The sequence below is a fragment of the Grampus griseus genome (assembly GCF_964374135.1).
Source record: "Grampus griseus genome assembly, chromosome: 17".
In the NCBI taxonomy this organism is placed as follows: Eukaryota; Metazoa; Chordata; class Mammalia; order Artiodactyla; family Delphinidae; genus Grampus; species Grampus griseus.
The window spans coordinates 2,489,331-2,512,136 of NC_139011.1; the positions used below are offsets into that span (position 1 = coordinate 2,489,331).

The following is a 22,806-nucleotide window of genomic DNA, read 5'->3' on the forward strand; positions in this document are numbered from 1 at the left end:
CACTGCAGTTTTTTTTTAAAGAAGACCTTGGGAGTAGGAGTTTATTAATTAATTAATTTATTTTTGACTGTGTTGGGTCTTCGTTTCTGTGCGAGGGCTTTCTCTAGTTGTGGCGAACGGGGGCCACTCTTCATCGCGGTGCGCGGGCCTCTCACTGTCGCGGCCTCTCTTGTTGCGGAGCACAGGCTCCAGACGCGCAGGCTCTGTAGTTGTGGCTCACGGGCCTAGTTGCTCCACGGCATGTGGGATCCTCCCGGACCGGGGCACGAACCCGTGTCCCCTGCATCGGCAGGCGGACTCTCAACCACTGCACCACCAGGGAAGCCCCAGAAGTCATTTTTGATGGAGCCAGGACTGTCATGATGAATTGCACAGGTGATAGTACTGCTTACTTTGAGCACTTCAGCTTCCGGGGTCCCAGGAAAGCACTGGTTCTGAATAGCTGACCTTTCCAGGCAGCAGGGGGATTCAGGTACCAAACTGGGTTTCTTCCTCACAGAACATCAGGGGCCTCGCAGGTGAAGGGGTTACCCCTCTCTGTAGAGGGGAGGACCGATTCCGTGAGCTTGCAGTCTGATTGGCACCATTCGGGAAGCTCCCTCCTGCCCCCTCCCCCTTCGTGGCAGCTGTCCTGTGCGCTCCAGCCGGTTCCCTGAGCTGGGCCGAGGAAGCCACTGCCTTGCCTTCCCCTGTCCCCTGCCTGCAGTGGGCCTGAGGCCCAGCACAGGGGCTCCCCGATGGGGAATGTCCTTGGACCGCGCCTCCCTCTGGGTAAAACCGACTGTAGGTAACCATGAGTTGGTGGGAGGGTTTTTGAAGGGTGTAGAGACTTCACAAGGTCTGCAGTGTGGCTTTAGACCACGTTCTTGGTAGCTCAGCAGTGCCAGTCTGTCCTGTAAATGGTGCAGGCATGGCTCATCCCCTCTGCGTGGAGTCCTGACCTTCAGCCACATTCAGGTGTGCAAGGGTCGGGGCGGTGACTGCAGAATGCTGGGTGGTGGTGGTGGTGTTGTTTTAATTTATTTTATTTTTATTTATCTTTGGCTGCATTGGGTCTTTGTTGCTGTGCACAGGCTTTCTCTAGTTGCGACGAGGTGGGGCTATTCTTCATTGCGGTGTGCGGGCTTCTCATTGCAGTGGCTTCTCGTTGCGGAGCATGGGCTCTAGGCGCATGGACTTCAGTAATTGTGGCACGCGGTCTCAGTAGTTGTGGCTCGCGGGCTCTAGAGCTCAGGCTCGGTAGTTGTGGCGCATGGGCTTAGTTGCTCTGCGGCATGTGGGATCTTCCCGGACCAGGGCTCGAACCCGTGTCCCCTGCATTGGCAGGCGGATTCTTAACCACTGCACCACCAGGGAAGCCCCTGTTGTTTGTTTTTATGGTCTCAGAGAGTAAGAATGAATTTAACCCCAAACTAAAGCTGTGTATGTTCCCTTCATTCACCAAAATGTTACCTTTCAAAAAAAAAAACTAGTTTTGATTTTAACATTCCTCAAATATATTTCGTACTTCCTCTTTTGGAAAACATTGACATTTTGTGTTTACCTGACACATGGACCGTAATTCACATAATCCCATATTGTTAGACAGTTGAGTTGTCTCCAGTTCTCCTCTTGTAGCACCGCGTCCTTTTTTGCCTTAGGTACACGGAGAGTCTGGAAACTGCTTTGATTTGATATCCCACGTAAGTACCATCAGAAGGGTTCATTACATTTCGGCAGTCTTTAGCGGTATCCCTTAATTCTACCCGTCTTTGAGGTCTATTCTTTTTCCTTTTCGTTTTGGCCGTGCCGTGAGGCTTGTGGGATCTTAGTTCCCCGAGCAGGGATTGAACCCGGGCCCACGGCCGTGAGAGTGCTGAGTCCTAACCACTGGACTGCCAGGGAATTCCTTGTTTTTGATTATATGTATGTAACGTGAGGAATCTTTCTTTTCATTTTTTAAAAGTACCATTTGGTTGTCAGGAGTAGGCAGCTTGCCTACTGCCTACTTGCTACTTGCTACTTGCCTGTCTCTTCCGTATCGTGGATGACAGAACCTGCGTTTATTGGCACCTGGCCCTGCGCCTTAGATGGAGTGACGCGAAGTTTGGCGTTTTAGGTGGACCCTGGAGCTCAGTTTTCCTAGGCTAGCTGGGCTTCCAGGAAACGCCCAGTTGAAAAGCATGCTGCTGTTTCCATGGTAGCCAAAGCTTCACTCTGACCCCAGCAGCTTAAACTAGCAAATTGATGCTAGAAGCATTCAGAAGAAGGGGAAGAAAAAAAAAACCTCTGGCAGCTTTTTAATTAGAAAACAAAAACCCTCCTACTCACCTGATTGTGCAAATGAAGGAAAACCATGTAAAGGTCAGAGGTGAAAAGTTAGGTGAGCGGGTCTTTCTGTGTTTTCCTAAGAAGGTAACTGTTGCAGAGAATGTTTCCTTTGGGGACAAAGCAGTGTGTCCTTGTTTCAGTGCAATTTCCTCCCACATGAGCTTTCTGGGTGTCGGATGCTAGGCCTCGCTTTCCTTCGCGTGCCGGGAACAGTTTGCTTTAGTGGAAGGTGAGGACGGATGTTCTGTTCGGGAGCGTGCTGGAGTTCCGTCCTCATGCCGTGCCCTCTCGATTTTAGGAAGCAGGATAGATAGTATGTGCTTTGATAGGGTCCAATATTAAACGTGTCTTCTGTCATGTAAGCTGTCACTAGAGTTTGCCGAGTTTGCTTCCACGTGCTTTTCTGCTTATTTTAACCTGACACTGCTTTTAGATGGTCCGGAGCGGCAGCCGCCCTGTCCCCGGGGCAGAAGGGCAGGGGCAGCACGGAGTCCTGTATGGTGCTCTCTGTGCTGGCGGGGGGCGGGCAGGGGGCTCCCACACACCTGGCATCGGAGCTGACCGGGGCTCCCCCGAGGTCCTCCGGTGGAGGAGAGCCGAGCCTTCCTTGCTCCTTCTGGACTGGAGTCAGGAAGGGGGGCGCTGGCTCCCTGGTGCTTGTCATGAGCTCCACGCCACTCACCCCCTCGTCCTGCTGTAGGTTCCTTTCCTAAGAGATGATGCAGTCCTCCATGTCTGGGCAGGGCTGCAACCGTGCGGGACCTGCAGCTGTGCCCTGTCCCTGGAGGTCCTAGGAATTCTTGGTAGGAGTTCGTGGCTCTGTTGGCAATTCTGATGTTCCCTTTTTGGATGAAAAGGGGGCTTCTGGAGTTGGGTGTGCTGTCAGAGAAAACCCAAGGCCCTGGGAGTGGAGAGAGCCAAGCTGCCTGGCGTCCTTTCCATCAGCGCCCTGCCCTTGGCCGGTTGCTTCGCAACTGGAGGGTCATTGTTCTCAGGGGCCTCTTGGTACCCTTCCAGGAGGGCTCTGCCCCTGGTGCGCTTCACCGCTGTGGGTGCGCAGCTGGCCCAGTTCACCCAGCGTGCTGGGCGCACACGGATGGGCTCGGGCGTGCCTGCCAGACCCTCTGCAGGGAGCACCGTGGGCCGAGGCTCTTCCCCTCTGGTTTAGATGTGACCTCACTTGTCCTTTAGGTCCATCTGAGCCCCTGCCTCCCATCCTGCTCTCTGGGGTCACAGATGTTGGCCGGGGTGGGGGAATCAGAGGTGGTCCTCCTGCCGTGCTGGGGACCAGGAAGCCCAGGGCTGGCGGAAGCCCTTTTGATGCCTACAGATTACCTCTGAGGAGGCAGGGCCAGCGCTGGCCTCCCAGCTGCTCGGGCACGAGTCTGCTTAGACGTGTTAGATGTGTTGGCTCCACACAGGGCACCGGGAACCCCGACAGGCAGGACGGCGAGGGTTTGGGGTGCGCCACATGTAAACCCCAACAGTGAGAGCCACTGCTCTTGCCTCATTGAAGACAGTGATTCCTGAAGAATCCCACATAGGCGGAACATTGTGAGATGCTGTGATCTGTCTGGGGTGGGGTGGGGGTGACTTTAACAAGTAGTTCTGAGGTAGAGTGTGTATTTTGAAAGTTTACTTAAATCGCAGGGTGCCAGTTTAGAGGCGCATAAAGAACGATCTCTACTATTCATTGGCATTGACACGTTGGCTTCTGCTTCCTATTCAAAAGAGCAATGGATTTTCCTCGAGCTCTGCGATTATCCTGCTCTCGTCTCTAAAGGGGGAGGGATTTCTAAAAGTTGGTTTTTCTTTTTTGAACGGAGTAATCATGCTTAGCCTGGTCCTCTGCCTTCTGTGCTTGCGAATTCATTATTATAAAGCCATCCAGGTGCCTGTGCCCACCCAGAGTGACCCAAGCTGCTCCTCGGTTGGCCCGTGGATGGGCGGCCCAGGCGCACTTACCTCCTGCAGGGAGCGCCTTCTCCCTTCCCCGGGGTGCCAGGGTGGGAGAAAGGTTGGGATGCTGGTGTTGGGTGCCCCCCGGGTCTGATGGCTCCTGAAGGCAAAGAGAGGGCCCAGGCCACCTCCAAGGGTGCCGCGCAGCCAGGACCTTGACAGCCGGGACTGTCTGTCCTGCAGACACACAAGAGGGGCTGAGTCCACGGCTCTGAGAGCTCACAGTGGGTGTGGCGTGTGCCGAGAGCCGCCTTGCAGGGTGCCCTCTGGTTGAAGAGACCGGGCACTGTCTGGGGAGGGATCAGGGTGCAGGGCTGGGCTGTGTAGTCAACAGAAGAGAAGCCCAGGAGAAGCGAGCTGGATGCCTGCAGTGCCCAGGCCTGGGCTGTCTCTGCTCATTGCGGGCTACTCATCCCTTGGGAGGCACTTCAATTAGACTGACTTGTTACGGTGTAGCAGTAGTTTCATCCCCTGGCGCCCTGGGGCCCCTTTCCAGATTTCTTTCCATTCAGTCTCTTAATACTCCGAATATTTGACAGACACACATATGCACGCACAAGAACACACACAGTCACATCCCTCCTCGTCCCCCCCACCCCGACTTCACAGCAGACAGATGGAAAGGAGCACAAGTCAACAGGGGCGTCAGGTCTGGCGGGCGTCACGTTCGGTTTCTGAAGTGTCCTTGACTAGGTCTCGTGACACAGAACGCTCAAAGGCTGGGTTATGAAGAGGTAAGTCGTAGATCAGCTTTTGGTCATTTCTATCTAGAGGGGCAGTGCGCTGGCCGGCCGGGACCCTCGAGAGCGAAGGGGGCATGGCCGCCGGTGTGCCTGCAGCCAGTGGCTCACACTTGGAGCGAGTTGGCCTACGGGTTCTTGGGCCCTTCCGCAGAGTTCTGTCTCGGTGGGCCCAGGTGGAACCCAGGGATCTACTTGTTTCAGACAGATTCAGTGTCTCAGTCCATTTGGCTACCGTAACAGAATACCGTAGACGGGGGAAGTCTGTCTTGGGGGGCCTGCTTCCTGGTTCATAGATGTCTCTGGGGTCTCATAAGAGCACTGATCTCATTCACGGGGCTCTGCCCTCATAACCCGGTCACCTCCTGGAGGCCCCGCCTCCTAAGCCATCACCTTGGAGGGTAGGGTTTCAACGTGCGTATCTGAGGGGGACACAGACGTTCAGGCCAGAGCACACACTAATCCACATGGATGTTGGGCTGTGTGTTAAACATGTCTAGTTTAAGTCTATGTTAATTTTATAATTCTTTAGCCCAAATACGCTAGACTAGAGGCACATTTGAGTGAGTGATCACAGGAAAGTGACACACATAATACCTGAGGCAGGTCAATTCGCAACTGGATAGTTTCAGGTGTGAGAAAGGGTCCCCAAGTCATGGCACGACCACCTCTTCATGCCTTTCTGGTCAGATGTTTTTGACTGTGTCTTCTGTTTTTCTAATGTAAGGACACAACATTTAAAAAAAATAAACTTTATTTTTTAGAACAGTTTTAGGTCCACAGCAAAATTTAGCATAAAGCACAGAGTTCCTCCTGTAAACCCCCATCCTCAGACACACACAGCCTCCCCCATTACCAGCTTCCCCCGCCAGCGTGGTGTGTTTGGTAAATGGTCGATCCTCCATCCACACGTCCTAATCCTCGAGAGCCCAGAGCTGACGTTGAGGTCGCTCTTGGTGGTACGTTCCTGGGTTTGGGCACACGTGCAGTGCCGTGTATCTGCCATTAGATAGTGGTGGTTTCACTGCCCTAAACATCTGTGCTCATTCTTTCCACCCTCATGCCACACACACGGCGGGTGGCAACCACTGGTCCTTTTACTGTTTCCGTAGTTTTGCCTTTTCCAGAATGTCATGTAGTCGGAATCCTCTAGCGTGTGGCTTTCTCAGGTTGGCTTCTGTCACTTAGTAATGTGCGTTTAAGGCTTCTCCATGGCTTTTCATGGTTTGATGGCTCATTTCTTTTTAGTGCTGGATACTGTTTCATTGATGTATTTATTGATTCACCTACTGCAGGACATCTTGGTTGTTTCCAAGTTTTGGGCCTTATGAATAAAGCTGCTGTAAACATCCATGTGCAGGTTTTTGTGTGGACCTAAGTTTTCAGCTCCTTTGGGCAAATACCAAGGAGCACGATGGCTGGATCGCATGGTAAGAGTGCGTTTAGTTTTGGAAGAAGCTACCAAACTGTCTTCCAAAGTGGCTGCACCATGTTGCGTTCCCACCAGCAGTGAACGAGGGTTCCTGTTGCTCCACAGACTCGCCAGCGTTCGGTGGTGTCAGCGCTCTGGACTTTGGCCATTCTAATAGGCGTAGAGTGGTATCTCATTGTTTTAATTTGCATTTCCCTGATGTCAGATGATATGCAGCATCTTTTCAGGTGCTTATCTGCCATCTCCGTGTCCCCTTTGGTGAGGTGTCTGTTCAGGTCTTTGGCCCATCCTTTTTTGTTTGTTTAAAATGTAAATTTATTTATTTATTTATTTTTGGCTACGTTGTTGCTGCGTGTGGGCTTTCTCTAGTTGCAGCGAGCGGGAGCTTCTCATCATGGTGGCTTCTCGTTGCGGAGCACAGGCTCTAGGCATGCGGGTTTCAGTAGTTGTAGCACGTGGGCTCAGTAGTTGTGGCTCATGGGCTCTAGAGCGCAGGCTCAGTAGTTGTGGCACACGGGCTTAGTTGTCCCGCGGCATGTGGGATCTTAGTTCCCTGACCGGGGATCGAACCCACGTCCCCTGCCTTGGTAGGCAGATTCTTAACCACCGGACCACCAGGGAAGTCCCGAGAGGAAATAACTTTATAAACAAATTTACCAGAATGTTTTTTCTTTCTTATCAAGGGTACTTTGACCTTGCTTGATTTGATGTTATACCTTTTTAACTCTTGGTCCAAAAGCTGGTCTTCTGTGTGGTATGCAGGTGTCGTTGGTCCGGTTTCCCCGGCTTCTGTGTCGACCTAGATTAGTGTTGTGTGCTGCAGAAAGTTAGGAAAGTCAGATGGGCTCAGCTGAGGCTAATAGTTGGCGATGTCTTATGAAGATACTAGCAGTTGTAGTGGATTTTCCGAGGGTAGAGATGCCTGCTTTAAATGGTGCGTGCACAAAGCCACCAGGCACCGCGCAGCCTGCGCCGCCCGTCTCCCGTGCCTGGAAGGCTGCACGCACGCCTGCACGTGCGGGCCCGTGAAGGGAACAAACGTGCGTTAACCCCCCTTCGTCCATTTTCCAGCACGTGTGGGTCACTGACCTTCATTACCGCATTCACACAGAGTATTGTGATTGTCATGTAGCCTCTTCACTGTAACTGAAGCTGGGATTGCCTGTCAAAAATTAGTCTGGGGGCTTCCCTGGTGGCGCAGTGGTTGAGAGTCCGCAGCTGATGCAGGGGACACGCGTTCGTGCCCTGGTCCGGGAGGATCCCACATGCCACGGAGCGGCTGGGCCCGTGAGCCATGGCCGCTGAGCCTGCGCGTCCGGAGCCTGTGCTCCGCAGCGGGAGAGGCCACAGCAGTGAGAGGCCCACGTACCGCAAAAAAAAAAAAAAAAAAAAAATTATTCTGCAGTTAACTTTCTGATGAGGTGACACAGCAAATGGTAGGAAGTCACGTGCTTTGGCACGAGTTACCCTTAAATTAGAAACAGGACAGTAGGGGAAGTTGTTGATTGGAACAGTTGTAGTTTCACTTGTCTCAGTGCACCTGCGAATCATAACCAAATCGTTTTCAGTGACAGCCCGGCAGGCCCTGCGGCAGGCTCCAGGGTGAAACCTGTCTTCGGAGGTCGTCTGGTTTCTTTGAAGAGCAGACGCCGGAACAGGTCACAACGCAAACTTCTCCACACTTTTCGGCAGCTCAAGAGGAGGCCCTTAGGAACACGCAGCTGCCAGTGCTTTAGGGAAGCAGCAGCTAATCCTCCTTGCATTGCTTCAGGCTGTTGTCATTTCGCTTGGGCATGTGTTTTTACATTAGGTGCTTCAGAAGAGAGCATTTTCATGGCTTTAGGTATTATATAGTTAACAACACCAGCCTTTGTATGAAATAGCTTCCTTAAAGAAAACAGTTTGCCTGCTGTAAGATTGCTTCACGGCACCATGTCATGAGCAGCGAATCTGGTTTTGTGTGTCCCTTCGGTCCCCTGGGCGTGGTGACACCCTGAGCGCAGGCGTCCTTACTCCACTCACGCCTTCCTTTTCTTCTTCTCAAAGCTACCCTCCTTCCCTTTTCTGGCAGAGCAGAGCACTGATGTCCTCAGTGGGGCCATCTGTCTTGGGACCCTCAAGACAGAGTAAGGGTGGGAAGCTATAAAGGGAAGGCTTTCAGAGCCCAGGAAAGGTGCCTGCATGCCCCCTGGGTCCCTGTCCCACGCCCCGAGCAGGTGCTGTGCTTAGTTCAGACTGGGCCGGGGGTGGGGGTGGGGGGCGAGTCCAATTCTCCATTCAGGTAAGCGGGGGACTAGATGCATGTTGGTAATGGTTAGATTTGCTGTTAATTTGGTTATAGTCTCCCTTTCCTCCATTTTCACTTAGTTAAAGAACTAGGTTATCAAATTAAAGTATAAAAATCGCTAGCATTCACTTGATGGGAAGGGACTCACATGGACTTTCCAGGGCATTGGAAATGTTCTGTGTCTCCACATAAACTAGTCAAAACTGATTGAATGGTACCTTTTCACCGAGTATAAATTATACCTGAGGAAATGAACAAGCACTCCTCCCCTTCACGTATGCAAACCAACCAGTTGGAAAATACAAAGGAAGAGAGAATCCCGTCTACAGTGGCCACAAAAAAGATAAAATAATTAGGAAGAAACTTAACAAGAAATGTGCAAAACTGTAGAAGGAATCTTTTGACATCCTCCTGAAAGGCACTGGGGTGGACTTAGATACGTGGAGAGACTGCCCTAAGGATGGCAGTTCTCCCTCGGCTAGTTTATAAAATCAGTGGAATCTCACTGAAAATACTAACAGCCCCCCTCCGCCCCCCGAGCTAGTCAAGCTCTTAAAGGTCACACACTCATGAAGCTCTTGCAAATAAAAAGGCAGGAGTGAAAAGGAGAGCTCTGGGAAGAGAAGCTACAGAGGGAAGTGGCTCCCCAGACCTCAGGACCTGCTGGCGGCTCTGTCCTTGCATAGTGCCTTGCTGGGTGCGGGCAGACGGGCTCGCGGGACGGAGAGAACCGGGGATGAACCGAGACATATAGACCCAGTGCAGACGGAGTCAGTGTGAGATGATAAGGGAGAAATCTCCAAGTGCTGGGAGTGGACTTGTAAATAAATCATGTCGAGACAACCTCACGGCCATTGGGAAAATGGGACACAGCGAGGGTGGAGGGCCCTCCTGCCCTGCAGGCTGAGTTCTTCCCTCTGCCCCCCTCCCCCGCCAGAAACAGCGTCAGGGCAGGATCTGGATGCTGGACGAGCCCCCCAACAGGTCACAGCCCTGCCCCAGCCCTGGGCAGGCTCCCCTTTTGAGAAGACGGTGCTCGTGGCCGGGGTTAAAGTGGGACCCATGGGTACGTCTGGAAGTGCACAGTCCCTGGGCCACCAGACTGGCCAGCAGGACACCGAGTGTGAAGCAGACTCCGCTGACAGGTTAAGCAGCTGTGCCCGCCCCTGGCTGTGAGGGAGACGGTCACCCTACCCTGGAGAAGTCCTGCGAGTGGAGGCGTCCAGCCAGGGGCTCCCTCCCTCTCCCTCACGTTCTTTCCAGAGGCCACTGTTGGACCATTCTTAGAAATTTAGTGGGAACCCCAAACAGGAGGGACTCGGGTGTGGTGACTTGCTTTGCATTGTAGAGGGGACACGCTTGCACTGACCTGGTGGTCTGTTGGCGTGCGGCTTTCCTAAGGACGCAGGGCCCTTTGCTCCCCAAGGGTTCGGTCTCTACCTCCTTGGCTTTCCCAGTAAGTTCAAGACCTCTTGCTTAGCCATCTTTAGCCGATTCCGCAGGCCCTTCAGCACGTGCAGCCGTAGGCCTGGGGTTGGAACCCAGAGCCTGAACATGATGGAGGCCAGGCAGCTGGCTGTGCTTCCTCTGCAGCCCCTCGCTGGCTCTTACCCACCTTCTCTTTGCAAATAAATACCAGGAAATGCCACCACCTGTGGCCTAGGTGATCGACGGGGAGGGAACAGGTTGCACCTCTTCCTGCTTATAAACCTGACCCTAGACGCCACCCCTCCTCGGGGAGCCAGTGCCTTGAGCTCACCTGCGCTTCCTGTTCTGCTTTGAGCAGAGGCTGTTTTAGGAAAACAAAGGGAAGTGAGTTCACTTCAACTCAAAGTGAAGTTGAGTTTGCAGCTTCTGGGCTAGCTGATTGATTCAGAGTGTGATAAGGTTTCAGCGTTTTTAGGAGAGCCTTTTTCCTGTCTAATAATAACCTTAGGGAACAACCATGCTCTGCAGGATGCTGTGGAGGCATCCTGGCTGCTGCAGGGCGCTGAGCCCATCCCTGACCTCCACTCTGAGCCTCAGTAGCAACCCCTCCCCCTAGTCGTGACGACCAAAAACATCTCCAGGCATCATCCAGGGCGGGGTCCCCAAGGGTGCCGGTTGGCCCCGGGTGAGACCCACGGCCTTAAAATAATTCGAGTGCGCCGTTACACAGCTTTATTGCCTACTTTTTAGCCGTTGCTGAAACGACTCCTAGCGGAGTTTGCTGTATTTCGGGCCTGAGTCTCAGGATAGATACACAGTGGTACAAGGGGTGATGGGACAGAACTGAAGGGTTTGATGATTATAATTGAGTCCTTAGCATTTCTGAGAAAACCAGTCACAGTCGTTCGGCTGGTCAGTCAGTGTTCAAGACACGTCTGGATGTTCTGTCTTCACATGAAAATGACCCCTTACCTAGTGGAAAAAGGCATTTAAAATCACTGACCCTGTTCTGGTGTAAGAGTGACACGTTGACTCAAGGGAAGGTCTCGAGATTTTTGTCTCAGGATGGGAATCACTCGAAGGGCAGGGGTGGGATAAGAACCGTAGGGTGTTGGAAGGTGTTCATGCTGGGTGTTTTGTTTTCATACTGATTTGTTTACATTGTATATGTGAGAGAGTTTCACGGTAATGTTTTGTAAAAAGATTGTAGCAGGGTGCCAGTTTGGAAATACTTTTTTTCCCCTCAAATAAATTCATTCATTCATTCATGCATTTATTTATTTATTTTTGGCTGTTTTAGGTCTTTGTTGCTGCACACTGGCTTTTCTCTAGTTGCGGTGAGCGGGGGCTACTCTTCATTGCGGTGCGTGGGCTTCTCATTGTTGTGGCTTCTCTTGTTGCAGAGCACGGGCTTCAGGCACACGGGCTTAAGTAGTTGTGGCACATGGGCTCAGTAGTTGTGCCTCACGGGCTCTAGAGCGCAGGCTCAGTGGTTGTGGTGCACGGGCTTAGTTGCTCCGCGGCACGTGGGATCTTCCCGGGCCAGGGCTCGAACCCGTGTCCCCTGCATCGGCAGGTGGATTCTTAACCACTGCGCCACCGGGGAAGCCCGGAAATGCTGGTTTTAATCCAGATACTGATTATACAGTAGAGAGGACATTTATAAACGTGATAGAAATCTCAGGTGTGAAGGCTGCAGTTTGGAGTTGTCATTAAACTTGAGGCCTAAGAAGCAAATTTGTAGGTAGGATCACTTGGACCTGTGATTCCCTGGGAAGTTTGGGCTGAAGGAAAGAGAGCATGAGGAGACCCCAGCGTGGTGGAGTAGTGAAGCTGGGGTTCCGGAGCCCCAGGGTAGCAGCTCAGCGGTGCCAGCAGTCGGGCTGGGAACCCGCCATCACTTCCAGGGCTCCCTGAGGAGGGCACTCGGCGAAGGCCACCCCTTGATTTCTGGTCCTTTCTGGGGAGAAGGGGAGAAGGAGTTAAGATCATCTTGGGTTAAGTGAATATTAACCAGAAGTATTTTTATTTAAAACGATGGTTGAAAATTTTCAGTAAGCCCTCAGCTACTGACCTACCTTAACGTAACATCACATTTTCTGTGATTTCACCTCGGGTTGAACGGAAGCCGTGTCGGAAGGCCGTGTGCAGAAGAGCAAGGGTGTTACTGCATCCGTGCTCTGGCCTTGCACAGGGCAGACGGTTGCTTTCCTAAAACCTTTCTAAGGGGACGTTTCTAGTTAGGTTCTCGGCAATCCACACTTGGTAGTGGTGTGTTCATCCAGGTAGAGACAGCGTCACAAAGCTGGGTCATAGGTACCGGGATGGTGGAAACAGGATTGAGGGACGGGTTCCAGGGCCCCGTGGAATGTCCTGTGCGGGTGGGGGTCCTCAGGCCCCTCAACGTGGTGTTCAGTGTTCGGCACGCGTTGCGTGTATGTTTTTTCCCGGAGAGGCACTCTTTCATTTCATTAGCAAAGGGCTTCATAACAAACAGGTCAAGGACCACGGCTGTAGACGGCCCACAAAAGGAATCCAGCGCCTCAGGGTGGACTCTGAGCCTCCCATGTGCCCCTTCCCTGGGCGGGGTCCCCGCACCCAGCGGGCTGTCACTGCCAAGGAGCTCTCTTTCTGTCTCCCTTTCTCCCTTTGTTGTCCCGTCTCTATCCTCCCCCCACGATTGATTCCATGCAGGAAAATGTTGTTCTTCTAAAAACTGGGTTTTGTTTTCTCCGCAGATGACCTAGGGTAAGGACCAGTGAACGGAGGCCCATGGTCTCCGAGAGGCTGAGGACCAGCCCCTCGAGCAGGGCGCCCGGATCCCGGGGTGGGAGGCCCTGAGGCCCCGTCTGACCGGGCAGGGCTTTTCCTCTCTTGCAGATCAACCAGTCCCTCGATGGGGAGCGACGGCGGCCTACCTCTGTGTGTCACCTGCCCACCTCTCTGTAGCAAGGAAAGGAGCTTCAGCACTTCTTCAGTAATGATGATGAAACTGGTATTAACTGAATGGCATTTATGGATTTTTAACTCTAATTCACAGTAAACCCCAAGCCATATGTTGAATCCAACCAAAAATCGTTCTATTCTGCTGCGTGTCTCATCCGATTGTGAGAAGTTTCGAGATACCTGTTTGTACAAAGAGGAATATAAGTATTATTACTTGCTGGAGGAACACACTGAAGCAGAAAGAGAAGACGTCTTAATTTATCCTTAAAGATATATGATAGAATTATTTATATAGGTAGAGTAAATATATATATATATATATATATTTTTGGTGGTAATGAAAATGGCCCCGCAGAATGCCGACTCGGAATCTCTGCGAGTTCAGGAGTTGCCGGTGCCCCTGCCGGACCTGCAGAAGCCGGGGAGCGCAGAGGCGGAGACGCACGACGAGACCGTCAGCGAGGGGTCCATAGACCGCATCCCCGTGCGCCTGTGGGTGATGCACGGGGCTGTGATGTTTGGCAGGGAGTTCTGTTACGCCATGGAGACGGCGCTGGTCACGCCGATCCTGCTGCAGATCGGTAAGTGCCGCCTGGGCTTCCACGGGGTCCTGGCCCCGGGCCTTACACGCCCGTGAGTGTCGGCACGCACACGGAGCACCGCACGCTGGCTGACGGCTGTCCCCGGCCTCCTCTCCCTTCAGCCTCCTCTGATGGGCTTTCCCCGTGTCCCCTGGCGGGGGTGGGGTGGGGTGGGGGGGAGGTCCTCGGATGCTCTCGTGGAGTCAGAGGTCCCAGCCAGCTGGTGGCTGGGCGTTCGGGCGTGTGTGGCGTTCCCAAGCTCTGGCCCAGCGCGTGCCCACCTCCCCCGAGGTGCCTCCAGACGCGGCCACCAGCTGGGTAAGCCCTTGAACCCTGCTGCCCCTCACTCGTTCGTAAAGTGAGGTCAGTCGCAGACCAGCCCGGGTTGTTGGGCAGGAGACATGCCCGCGCTCAGAATAGGGCCTGGCTGAAGAAGACACCAAAGAATGCTGTGTGTGTTTGTTTTGTTTTACTTTCATCATATTGTTGTTATTATCGACTTAAATCTGAGTTTACTGTGGACTTTAGGTGGCTGAATGATGGATATTTCCAGAAATTCTCAGAGGTAACACTCAGGTTAGCATTACTAAGCCTGGTATATGAAAACGCTGGCATCCCTTCCAAATTACCACTGGGGGTGCCTTAGGCCCTAAAAATGTGGCCAGGGTATTTAATTTTCCCCGTTGCTAAGAAGGTTTTAAAATCTGTAATTTTCCAACTGGATAAGGGGCCAAACTATTTAGAAGCATGTTTCATTCTAGAATTCCACATGTGTCTAGTAAAATATTTAAACAATCTATTTATTTTGGCTGTTACAGGAAAGTTTCTCTGAACGTGGTAAAATGTTTCTTGTTCAGAGAGCACAGGCTAAGGCCCAGCGTGGTGCAGATCAGTTAGAGAAGCACGCGGCCCCTTCAGTTATGAACAGGCCCCCTGGCGTCAGGGCGCTCTGCAGGCAGATGCACTTGGGCATTTCACAGCACAGCAGGTGCCGTACCTGTCTTGTCAGGCACGTTAATAAAGGAGCAGGCTCGTCGCTCTTAGTGTTTAGGTTGCTGTGTTTCAACATGTTTTCCCTTTGGCATCGCCGGTGTTTTATTTTTCATCTTTAAAAATAAGAGGCCTGGGCTTCCCTGGTGGCGCAGTGGTTGGGAGTCCGCCTGCCGATGGAGGGGACGCGGGTTCGTGCCCCGGTCCAGGAGGATCCCACATGCCTCGGAGCGGCTGGGCCCGTGGGCCATGGCCGCTGGGCCGGCACGTCCGGAGCCTGTGCTCCGCAATGGGAGAGGCCACAGCAGTGAGAGGCCCGTGTACCGCAAAAAAAAAAAAAAAAAAAAAGAGGCCTGAGAAAGTGGCCCGGATGAGTTAAGAACCTTTTCTGGAGAGTTGGGGGTGGTGGAGTGTGCACCACGTGGGTCACTCTTTGTTCTTTCATCCGTGTGTTGATCACCTCTCATTTACCCTGCTCACCTTCCTCGGGTGCCCACATGTGCCAGGCCACTGGGGGTGGATAGGGCGCCATGTCTGTCCCCGTGCGGCTTAGTCCTCGTGCTGGAGGTGGGGGAGTGACCCGCCTTTGCTGAGAGGAGAAGAGCTGGGGTGAGATGCCGGCCCCCAGAGGTTGCGGCACCCCCTCCCGGGCGGGCTGGGGAGACCTCTCAGGGTGGGCGGCTCCAGAGTGGCAGTGAGGCGAGAGGCTTGGAGACCACCTTTGTGGCCAGACCTCAGGATGGGGTACATCCGGTGGCAGTTCATCTTACCAAGCATTTATTTTGTCCCTTTGCTGTGCAGCGATGTGGGTTCGTGGGTTGAGGCCTTAACGAAAGCAGTGTGGCTAAGCTCATGGGGTCAGCGTCAGGCACCCTTATTTAACTTCTAGATCGTCTCCCCGTGGTTATGGTGACAAGTACAGAATTCAGAACCTCTGATTACTGAGAAATAAGTTGGTACGATTGGTAGAGATTTGGGAGCTCTTATTTCCACATTTCCTTGGTGATAAGTCATGTGTATTGTGGCTCAAAACCCTGGAACCAGCACAGCTCCTTGGAACTTTCACACTTTACAGGCTGTGAGTCTCAATTTCCACACAACTTACATTTCATTGTTTGGTTTTGAGTATTTCGTGTATTACATGAGACTTGTATCTATTTTAGGTATTCCGGGGTAATACGTATTATGTGTTTTACTATATGATACGTAGGCTAGACATTAAGTGTAGCTTTTGAAAGTCGCAGGTACGTTGGTTCCACATGAACATCCAGAAATGGTGATGGAAAGAGGGAGGATTGTCCTCACAGGTGGCCATGACAGACGGACCCAAAGGAGATGAAGGGGACCCTTGTCACTGACCCTGAACACTGCATAGGTCATGGTCATGGGCAGAGCAGGACTCTGGACAGAGGCTGTTTGCACAGGTTAAAGGAATGCTTCTTAATGAGAGTTGTTCCTAGATGGGCTTAGACTGCAAACAGACGACAGACGGCCAGGGTATTTCTCAGGGTTGTACTTTCATTATACTCTTAGGGGCAACATAGTATTCAGAGTTTTCTGATCTGAGTCAGAGCTTCTTAAAGTTGTCTGTCACACCCAGAGGTGTGGTGTTTATTACTGGATTTTGTATATTAATAATTATTAAAGCTGAAACAGTATTCTCCCACTCAGCGTGGACAGTTTGATCCCCTTGATAGACACATGTCTGCAGTTGGAACCAACACCACAGTTAAGACCAGGAATATTTTCATTGTCCCAGGAGCCTCCCTAGTGGCCCCTCACGTCAGTCCACCTTGACCCCCGTCACCACCCGCCCGCCTCTGTCATACATAGTTTGGCCCTTTCTGAAGTTCGTGTAAACAGCATCACAAGTCCGTGGCCTGGTTTCTGCAGTGCTTTTGTGGTTGAGCCATCCGTCCTGCTGCACTGACTACTAGCCCACTGAGTGGACCCACCCCCCTTTGCTCTATTCATTCACCAGCTGATGGACAGGTGGATTGTTTCCATTTGGGAGCTGTTTTAAATAAAGCTGCTCTGACATTACCTGCAAGGCTCTGCGTGGACCTGTGTTTCATCTCTCATGAGTAGAGACCTCGGAGTGGGCGTCTGGCCGCACGGTAAGTGCCGGGGTTACTTTGTAAGAGAAGACCGTTCCCTCCAGCCTCCACATCCTTCACGGCATTTGTGTTTCCCTAATGAATACTGACTCTCAGCAGCTTTCCGTGTGCTTAGTGGGCATTCGTGTATCTTAGGTGAAGTGCGTGTTCACGTCTTTTGCTGACATTTCAGTCAGGTTGTTTGTCTTCTTAATGAGTTGTGAGAGTTCTTTATTAAAGAGTCCTTTATCAGATATGACGCCCTTGGGCGTCTAGTTCTGTCCGAGGGATGATCCTGTCTTGCACGTCGCTTCTGCGGTGAGTGGCGGTTTAGATGTGATGACGCGCAGCCCGTCCCCGGGCCAGGCTCTTGTGGTCAGTGTGTGCGTGTCCTCTGCCCCCGGGGAGGCTCCGAGCAGCGCCCGCAGCGCCGTCGTTCCGTCACTGTTCCTGCAGGTCCCCGCCCTGCCCCGCCCCCTTTAAGGGCAGATTCAGACGGGCTCACCTAGTGGCCCGTGCCCAGGGGAGGCTCACTGTGTGTGTGTGTGTGTGTGTGTGTATGTGTGGAAGGAAAGAACGAGTGACGCGCCTTAGATGCCAGACGTGTCCACGTGGCCTCGTCAAAGGCCGGACTCCTGGTTTCCTCGGTCCCGGACGGCCTGCCCCGACCCGGGCACATGAGGCCTCTGGACCTGCTGGCGTGTAGGACACAGAAGGCCTGTGGGGAACTAGGGAACACTAGGGTCAGTGCCCACCCCAAACGGAGCTAATATGCATTACCATTCGTTCCAATTGCGTGTGTTTGCCCTTTAAGCGGATGTGGCCAGTCTCCGTTAGAGATGCGCAACCACTCAGATGAGGACACACGTAAATACTATGGAGACAGCGTTAGTCACCATCCCACGTGAGGAAGCAGAGGCTGGGAGGGCTGGTCCACCTGCCTCCCACCTGCCTCGGGGGAGCCCACCAGGGGGAAGTCGGGTGTTTAAACCTTCAAGTGTCTGGCCCGTGTTTCAGCTTCAGCATCCTGACAGTGGAAGCTGTAGGTTTCACTGTGTTACAGACCTTTCTGGTTTGTGGTCTCACGGCCATCTGCGAATAGAGCAGGTGGGCTGCGCGGTGAGCAGAGCTGAGGGAAGTCGGTGGTTTCAGCTTAAATCCCCAGCCCTCGGCCTGGCCCCTCCCTCCATCTGCATTTCAAGTCCGCTGCGTTGAGGACCAGGGGAGTCACAGGCTGGGAGATGGGGTGCCCTCCACCCCACAGCGGCCCGGAGGGAGGATGGATGGGGCGGGGAGTGGTCGCCGCAAGGTGATGCTCGGAGGATACACGGAGTGTGCAGGCCCCAGGAATCGTGACTGGTTCCCATGTGCTTCTGTTGTCCCCAGCGGGCACCGAGGTGGGGAGCTCATCCGCCCCCTGCTGGCTCCACTTCACGGGGGAGACACTGAATTCTGAGTCCTCCTCCCGGAGGCGAAGCACACGCCCTAATCGGGAGGGAACAGAGCCCCACGTGGTCTTGGTTCTGATACCATGGAGATCCTGACAGCTTTGGGTGCTGGGCCCCATCAGGAGGGCGCCAGGGTGCGCCTCACCCGCCAGCAGGTTCCCTGCCCCTGCTTCTGGGAAGGTCCTGCCACATCCCCCCTGCGTGGTTCTAACCAGTGGCGGGCGTCCCAGCCCGTGGCCGCCCATCTCAAGTCGTCTGGGATTCACTTGGTAATTTTGTGGCATACTGAAGGGTAGTGGCTTTGTTAGAATCTGTATTTTCTATTTGGTTGGAATAATTCTTTTCATAATTGAGTGTGTCGCTGGAATCGAAACGGCTCCTTCCGAAGGTCGGCGGCCGTGCTGGGCGTGTGTGGGTGCTTCAGGAGTCCGTCTCATGGCGGCTGCTTTGAAACCCCACCATCTCTTCCCAGGTTTCCATCGCCTGGCGTTGAGGATGACAGCTGAAATCCGTATTTAGGTTAGAGTTAACTTCCGTGGTCCGTCTGTGAGCTCAGACCGTGGTGGTGGGGTAGGTACCGGGGAGCCAGCCTCAGCTACACGCCCGGGCTCTGCACACGCCCTTGGAGGAGGCCAGGTCATTTCTCTTCCCAGCGGTTCCGGGGGGCCAGGGCAGGAGCAACCCCACTGACGACAGGTCAGAAAACCTAAACTGGGCCGAGCAGCTTGTTACCTGGGGCACCCACCACCCAGGGAGCTCCACAGGTGACAAACCAGGTAACTTCATTCTCATGAGATGGTTCTTTTGCCAAACCAATATCTATTCCTGGTTCCTGACACGGTGCAGTGTGGTGGCTTCTCTTGTGGCGGAGCATGGGCTCTAGGTGTGCAGGCTTCAGTAGTTGTGGCACGTGGGCCCAGTAGTTGTGGCATGCGGGCTCTAGAGTGCAGGCTCAGTGGTGGTGGCTCATGGGCTTAGTTGCTCCACGGCATGTGGGAGCTTCCCGGACCAGGGCTCGAACCCGTGTCCCCTGCATTGGCAGGCGGATTCTAACCACTGTGCCACCAGGGAGGCCCGTAAGTGCAGTTTAAATTGGAACACTGTAAACCGTTTGTGATTGCTGGCCCCTGGCGTGAAGTGTGTGCCCCGCCACCAAGGACACCGCAGCACTCTTGGCCTCGTCCACAGCAAGGCTTTTGTCCGGCCAGTTTGGGACCTGCATTGAGGGCCCCTGATTCCAAGTGAGCACCTCTTGTGCCGGAGCCTCTGGACCAGCAGCAGTGCTATCCCTCAGTGCTAGAAGGCGATGCTGCGTTGCTGGGCTGTGGAGGACAGAAGGCCCCTGTGACAGCAGAGGAGGAGGTGGGTGTGACGCCAGGACAGCCCTCCCTCCCTGGTCCTATTGGCCGAGACCTCTGGTCGGCACAGCATAGGAGGAACGCCCACCTCTCGTGGGAGACACTGCAGGCCAGCAGTCCCATGACTGCCAGTCCCGTGAGCTCGGGAAGAAAACGGAGCAGGCCCAGTGCAGCCACCGTGGTTCTACGTCGTCCCTCGCAGGGGAGGGTGCCTTTAAAAACTTCAGTTCTGGGCTTCCCTGGTGGCACAGTGGTTGAGAGTCTGCCTGCCGATGCAGGGGACACGGGTTCGTGCCCTGGTCCGGGAAGATCCCACATGCCGTGGAGCGGCTGGGCCCGTGAGCCATGGCCGCTGAGCCTGCGCGTCTGGAGCCTGTGCTCTGCAACGGGAGAGGCCACAACAGTGAGAGGCCCGCGTACCGCAAGAAAACCCCCAAAAAACAAAACAACTTCAGTTCTGCTTTCTTGAATATACAGCATTTTCACCAAGTTCAGCGGTCACGTAGTGAGACTGCCGCCCCTCCTGCCCTGCAGCACCTGGTGCTGCCCCTGCAGGCAGCCGGTTTCGTGCGCCTTCATCAGGAGGTTCCCACACGTGTGACACACGCGACAAGCCCCCAGCAGCAGCAGAGCATCCAGGGCAGGTAGAGAGCCCAGGTCCAGGTCAGAGCAGAAAGCCCGTGGCTTTCTCTCCAGGCCGAAGCTGTGTGGCAGCCCCGGGGAGGGGCGGGGCGCCTTGGCTCTGCCCTCGCAGGAGGCTTCCCGCTGACCTCGGGGCTGCCCTCAGGTGCCTTCAGCATCACCGTCATCTCTCCCGCTTCCTGACAGGCCAGGTCTGTTAACACACTGGATTCCCACCGTTCGTCAAGCACTGCAGCTTTAGGAGGGGCCTGTAAAAATATGTTATGTTCTTAGGGTTCAGGCTCAAAGCGTCAGATAAAGGAGGTCAGGGGGCACCTATAAAAACTGCTGTTTTGTTAGTGTCGAGGGGCTTCTGGTAAGACCCACAAACCCGAGGCGAGGGAGAGGGTGAAGGTGTGGCATGCTGGGGGCTGGGGGCCCAGAGGCCCCAGCAGGCATAGCAGCACCCGTGCCTGCTTCCTGCAGGGCCTGTGGTCTGAGGGCAAGGGAGGGGCTGCCCAGGAGCTCCTGCACACCAGCTCCTGCTGCATGCTGGCACTGGAGGTAGGTGCCCGTCATTTGCATGCCGTGTGTGTGCATGTGTGCGCGGGTATAATGTGTGCGTGTGTTGTGTGTGTGCACGCGCATGTGTATAATGTGTGCGCGTGTGTGCACGGGTATAATGTATGCATGTGTACATATTAATGTGTGTGTGCCCTCAGGTGCAGCTGATGAATCTGGCCTCAGAGTTGGGATCAAGTGGGAGCGTGGGGTCCCCTCTGAGAGTCTGGGAACAGCCTGCCCAGAGCCCTGAGCAGACCTCGCTGAGGGGCAGGCGCCCTCCTGGGCTGACCCAGTCTGTTCCCAGACAGCCTTTTCCCTTGGGAAGCAGACCCCCGCCCATTGTTTCCTTCTTGGTTCAGGAAGTGTCCTGGAGGGAAGAGGAGAGTCATAGAGGAATGTCCTGTGGTCTCTGAGTTGACGGCGAGACGCGACTTCTCGAAACCTGCCTGATGATGGTCGGGGGCGCCGTGATGGCCTGGGAATGACCAAGTGGTTTGCAGGGTTATTTACGCGGAAGGTTAGGTTTAGTCTTGTCTGTCTCGTTCAGGAGGGGTGAAACTTTGTTCATTTTGTATATGTCTATTTTTCTTCTTGAAACACTTTTCCACTTTCTGTCCTAGCTTAATGTGAATCAGGATTCCTAGGATATGATTTGTCCCAACTTGAACCTCACCTCTTCTTCCTGTGGGAAAAACCTACCCTTTAAAAGCGCGCCTTAAAGAAAACATTCGAAGTTTAAGTGCCTTAACTGCTATAGTCATTTTCCTCCACTCCCCGGATTGCTGAAGGAAACTGACAGCGAGGCCAGCGCCGCTGCAGCAGAGTGGGAACGTGACCCGGGGGCAGCCCCACTGAATCACCCGCCGCATCAACACCCTTCTGTAATCCAGGCCCCTGCCCCCTCACCCCACCCTGAGCTGGAGGTTACAGCCCGGCCCGCCCAGTGCCTTCTTGTGCTGTTGACTCAGGCTAGCGTTCAAAATCCACAGGGCAGCGCCCGGGAACACAAGTCTTTGGTGAGAATTGAGCAATGCAGGTTCATATGCTGTATCCCAAGTGCAAACGCATGTCCCCTGTGGCGTCCTTGAGTGAGCACGATGTTGCCCACAGGTGACCTGCTGCGAGTTAACCTTTTGCACGACGCATCTAGCGTGGACCTTCCAGCAGGTGTGCTTTATACCCTGCAGCGCTTCTGCGGCTCAGATGTGCCCGCTGCCTTCCTAGGAATCCCCTCATGTCTCATGACGCCCCGGGGGCCTTCTGCAGGTGGCCCTCTCGGCTGGGCTTTCTGTTTTGTGAAAGGAGGTCTAGCACCTCACTGCCCTCGGTTTCCTTTGTGCCACAGAATTCCTGAGGCATACCTTACTGGTTCACCTGGCACTCCTCGTTTTTTTTTTTTTTGTTTTTTTTTTACATCTTTATTGGAGTATAATTGCTTTACAATGGTGTGTTAGTTTCTGCTTTATAACCAAGTGAATCAGCTATATATATACACACCTGGCACTCCTTGATTTCACGAAGCTGCGTCACTTACGGGCTATTTTCAGAGAATCAGGCCACCATGTCGCCTGAAAGAGGGACAACTCAAGGAGTCTGGAGGCCTCGTACCAGAAGGCCCGGGAAATGGGCAAGTGGTCCAGGCGCGAGTGGTGGTTCTGGGGACCAGAACCCAGGGGAAGGACACAGCGCCCAGCTTGTAACTGTGTTTGCTTTCGTTGCCCAAGCCGAGGCGATGCCCACAGGCCTCCAGAGGCTTTCAGGCCGCCGGCGCATGCCTGGGACATGTGAGGACCCTCGCTGTCACAGCGGGCAGGGGGTCCTGAGGCGTCTGGTTCTGGGCCTGTCCTCCGTGCCACCACTGTTCAGTGTGTGGGAACCTCCCCTGTGTGGGGGTTCGGTCCTGGGCTGAGAATAGCTCAGAGTCTTTGAGTTTGGATTCTGCGTTGATGCTTCCAGTTTTCATTTTCAGCGAAAACCGTCCCAGGCTTGGCCATCCTCCTTCAGATGGTGGAGGGTTTCTTTGTTGTGCTTCTTATCCAACAGTTC

General features: G+C 53.8%; 1 protein-coding gene across 1 annotated transcript in view; it reads left to right on the plus strand.

Annotated features, from left to right (window-relative positions):
* The window catches only part of SLC45A4 (solute carrier family 45 member 4), a 72,074-nt gene that overhangs the window by 27,123 nt on the left and 22,145 nt on the right, over positions 1–22,806 (plus strand). The window contains exon 2 of the mRNA XM_082675055.1: positions 13,037–13,683. Coding sequence (XP_082531181.1) covers positions 13,440–13,683 — 244 coding nt within the window. The 5' untranslated portion in view covers positions 13,037–13,439. The remainder of the gene's footprint in view (positions 1–13,036; positions 13,684–22,806) is intronic.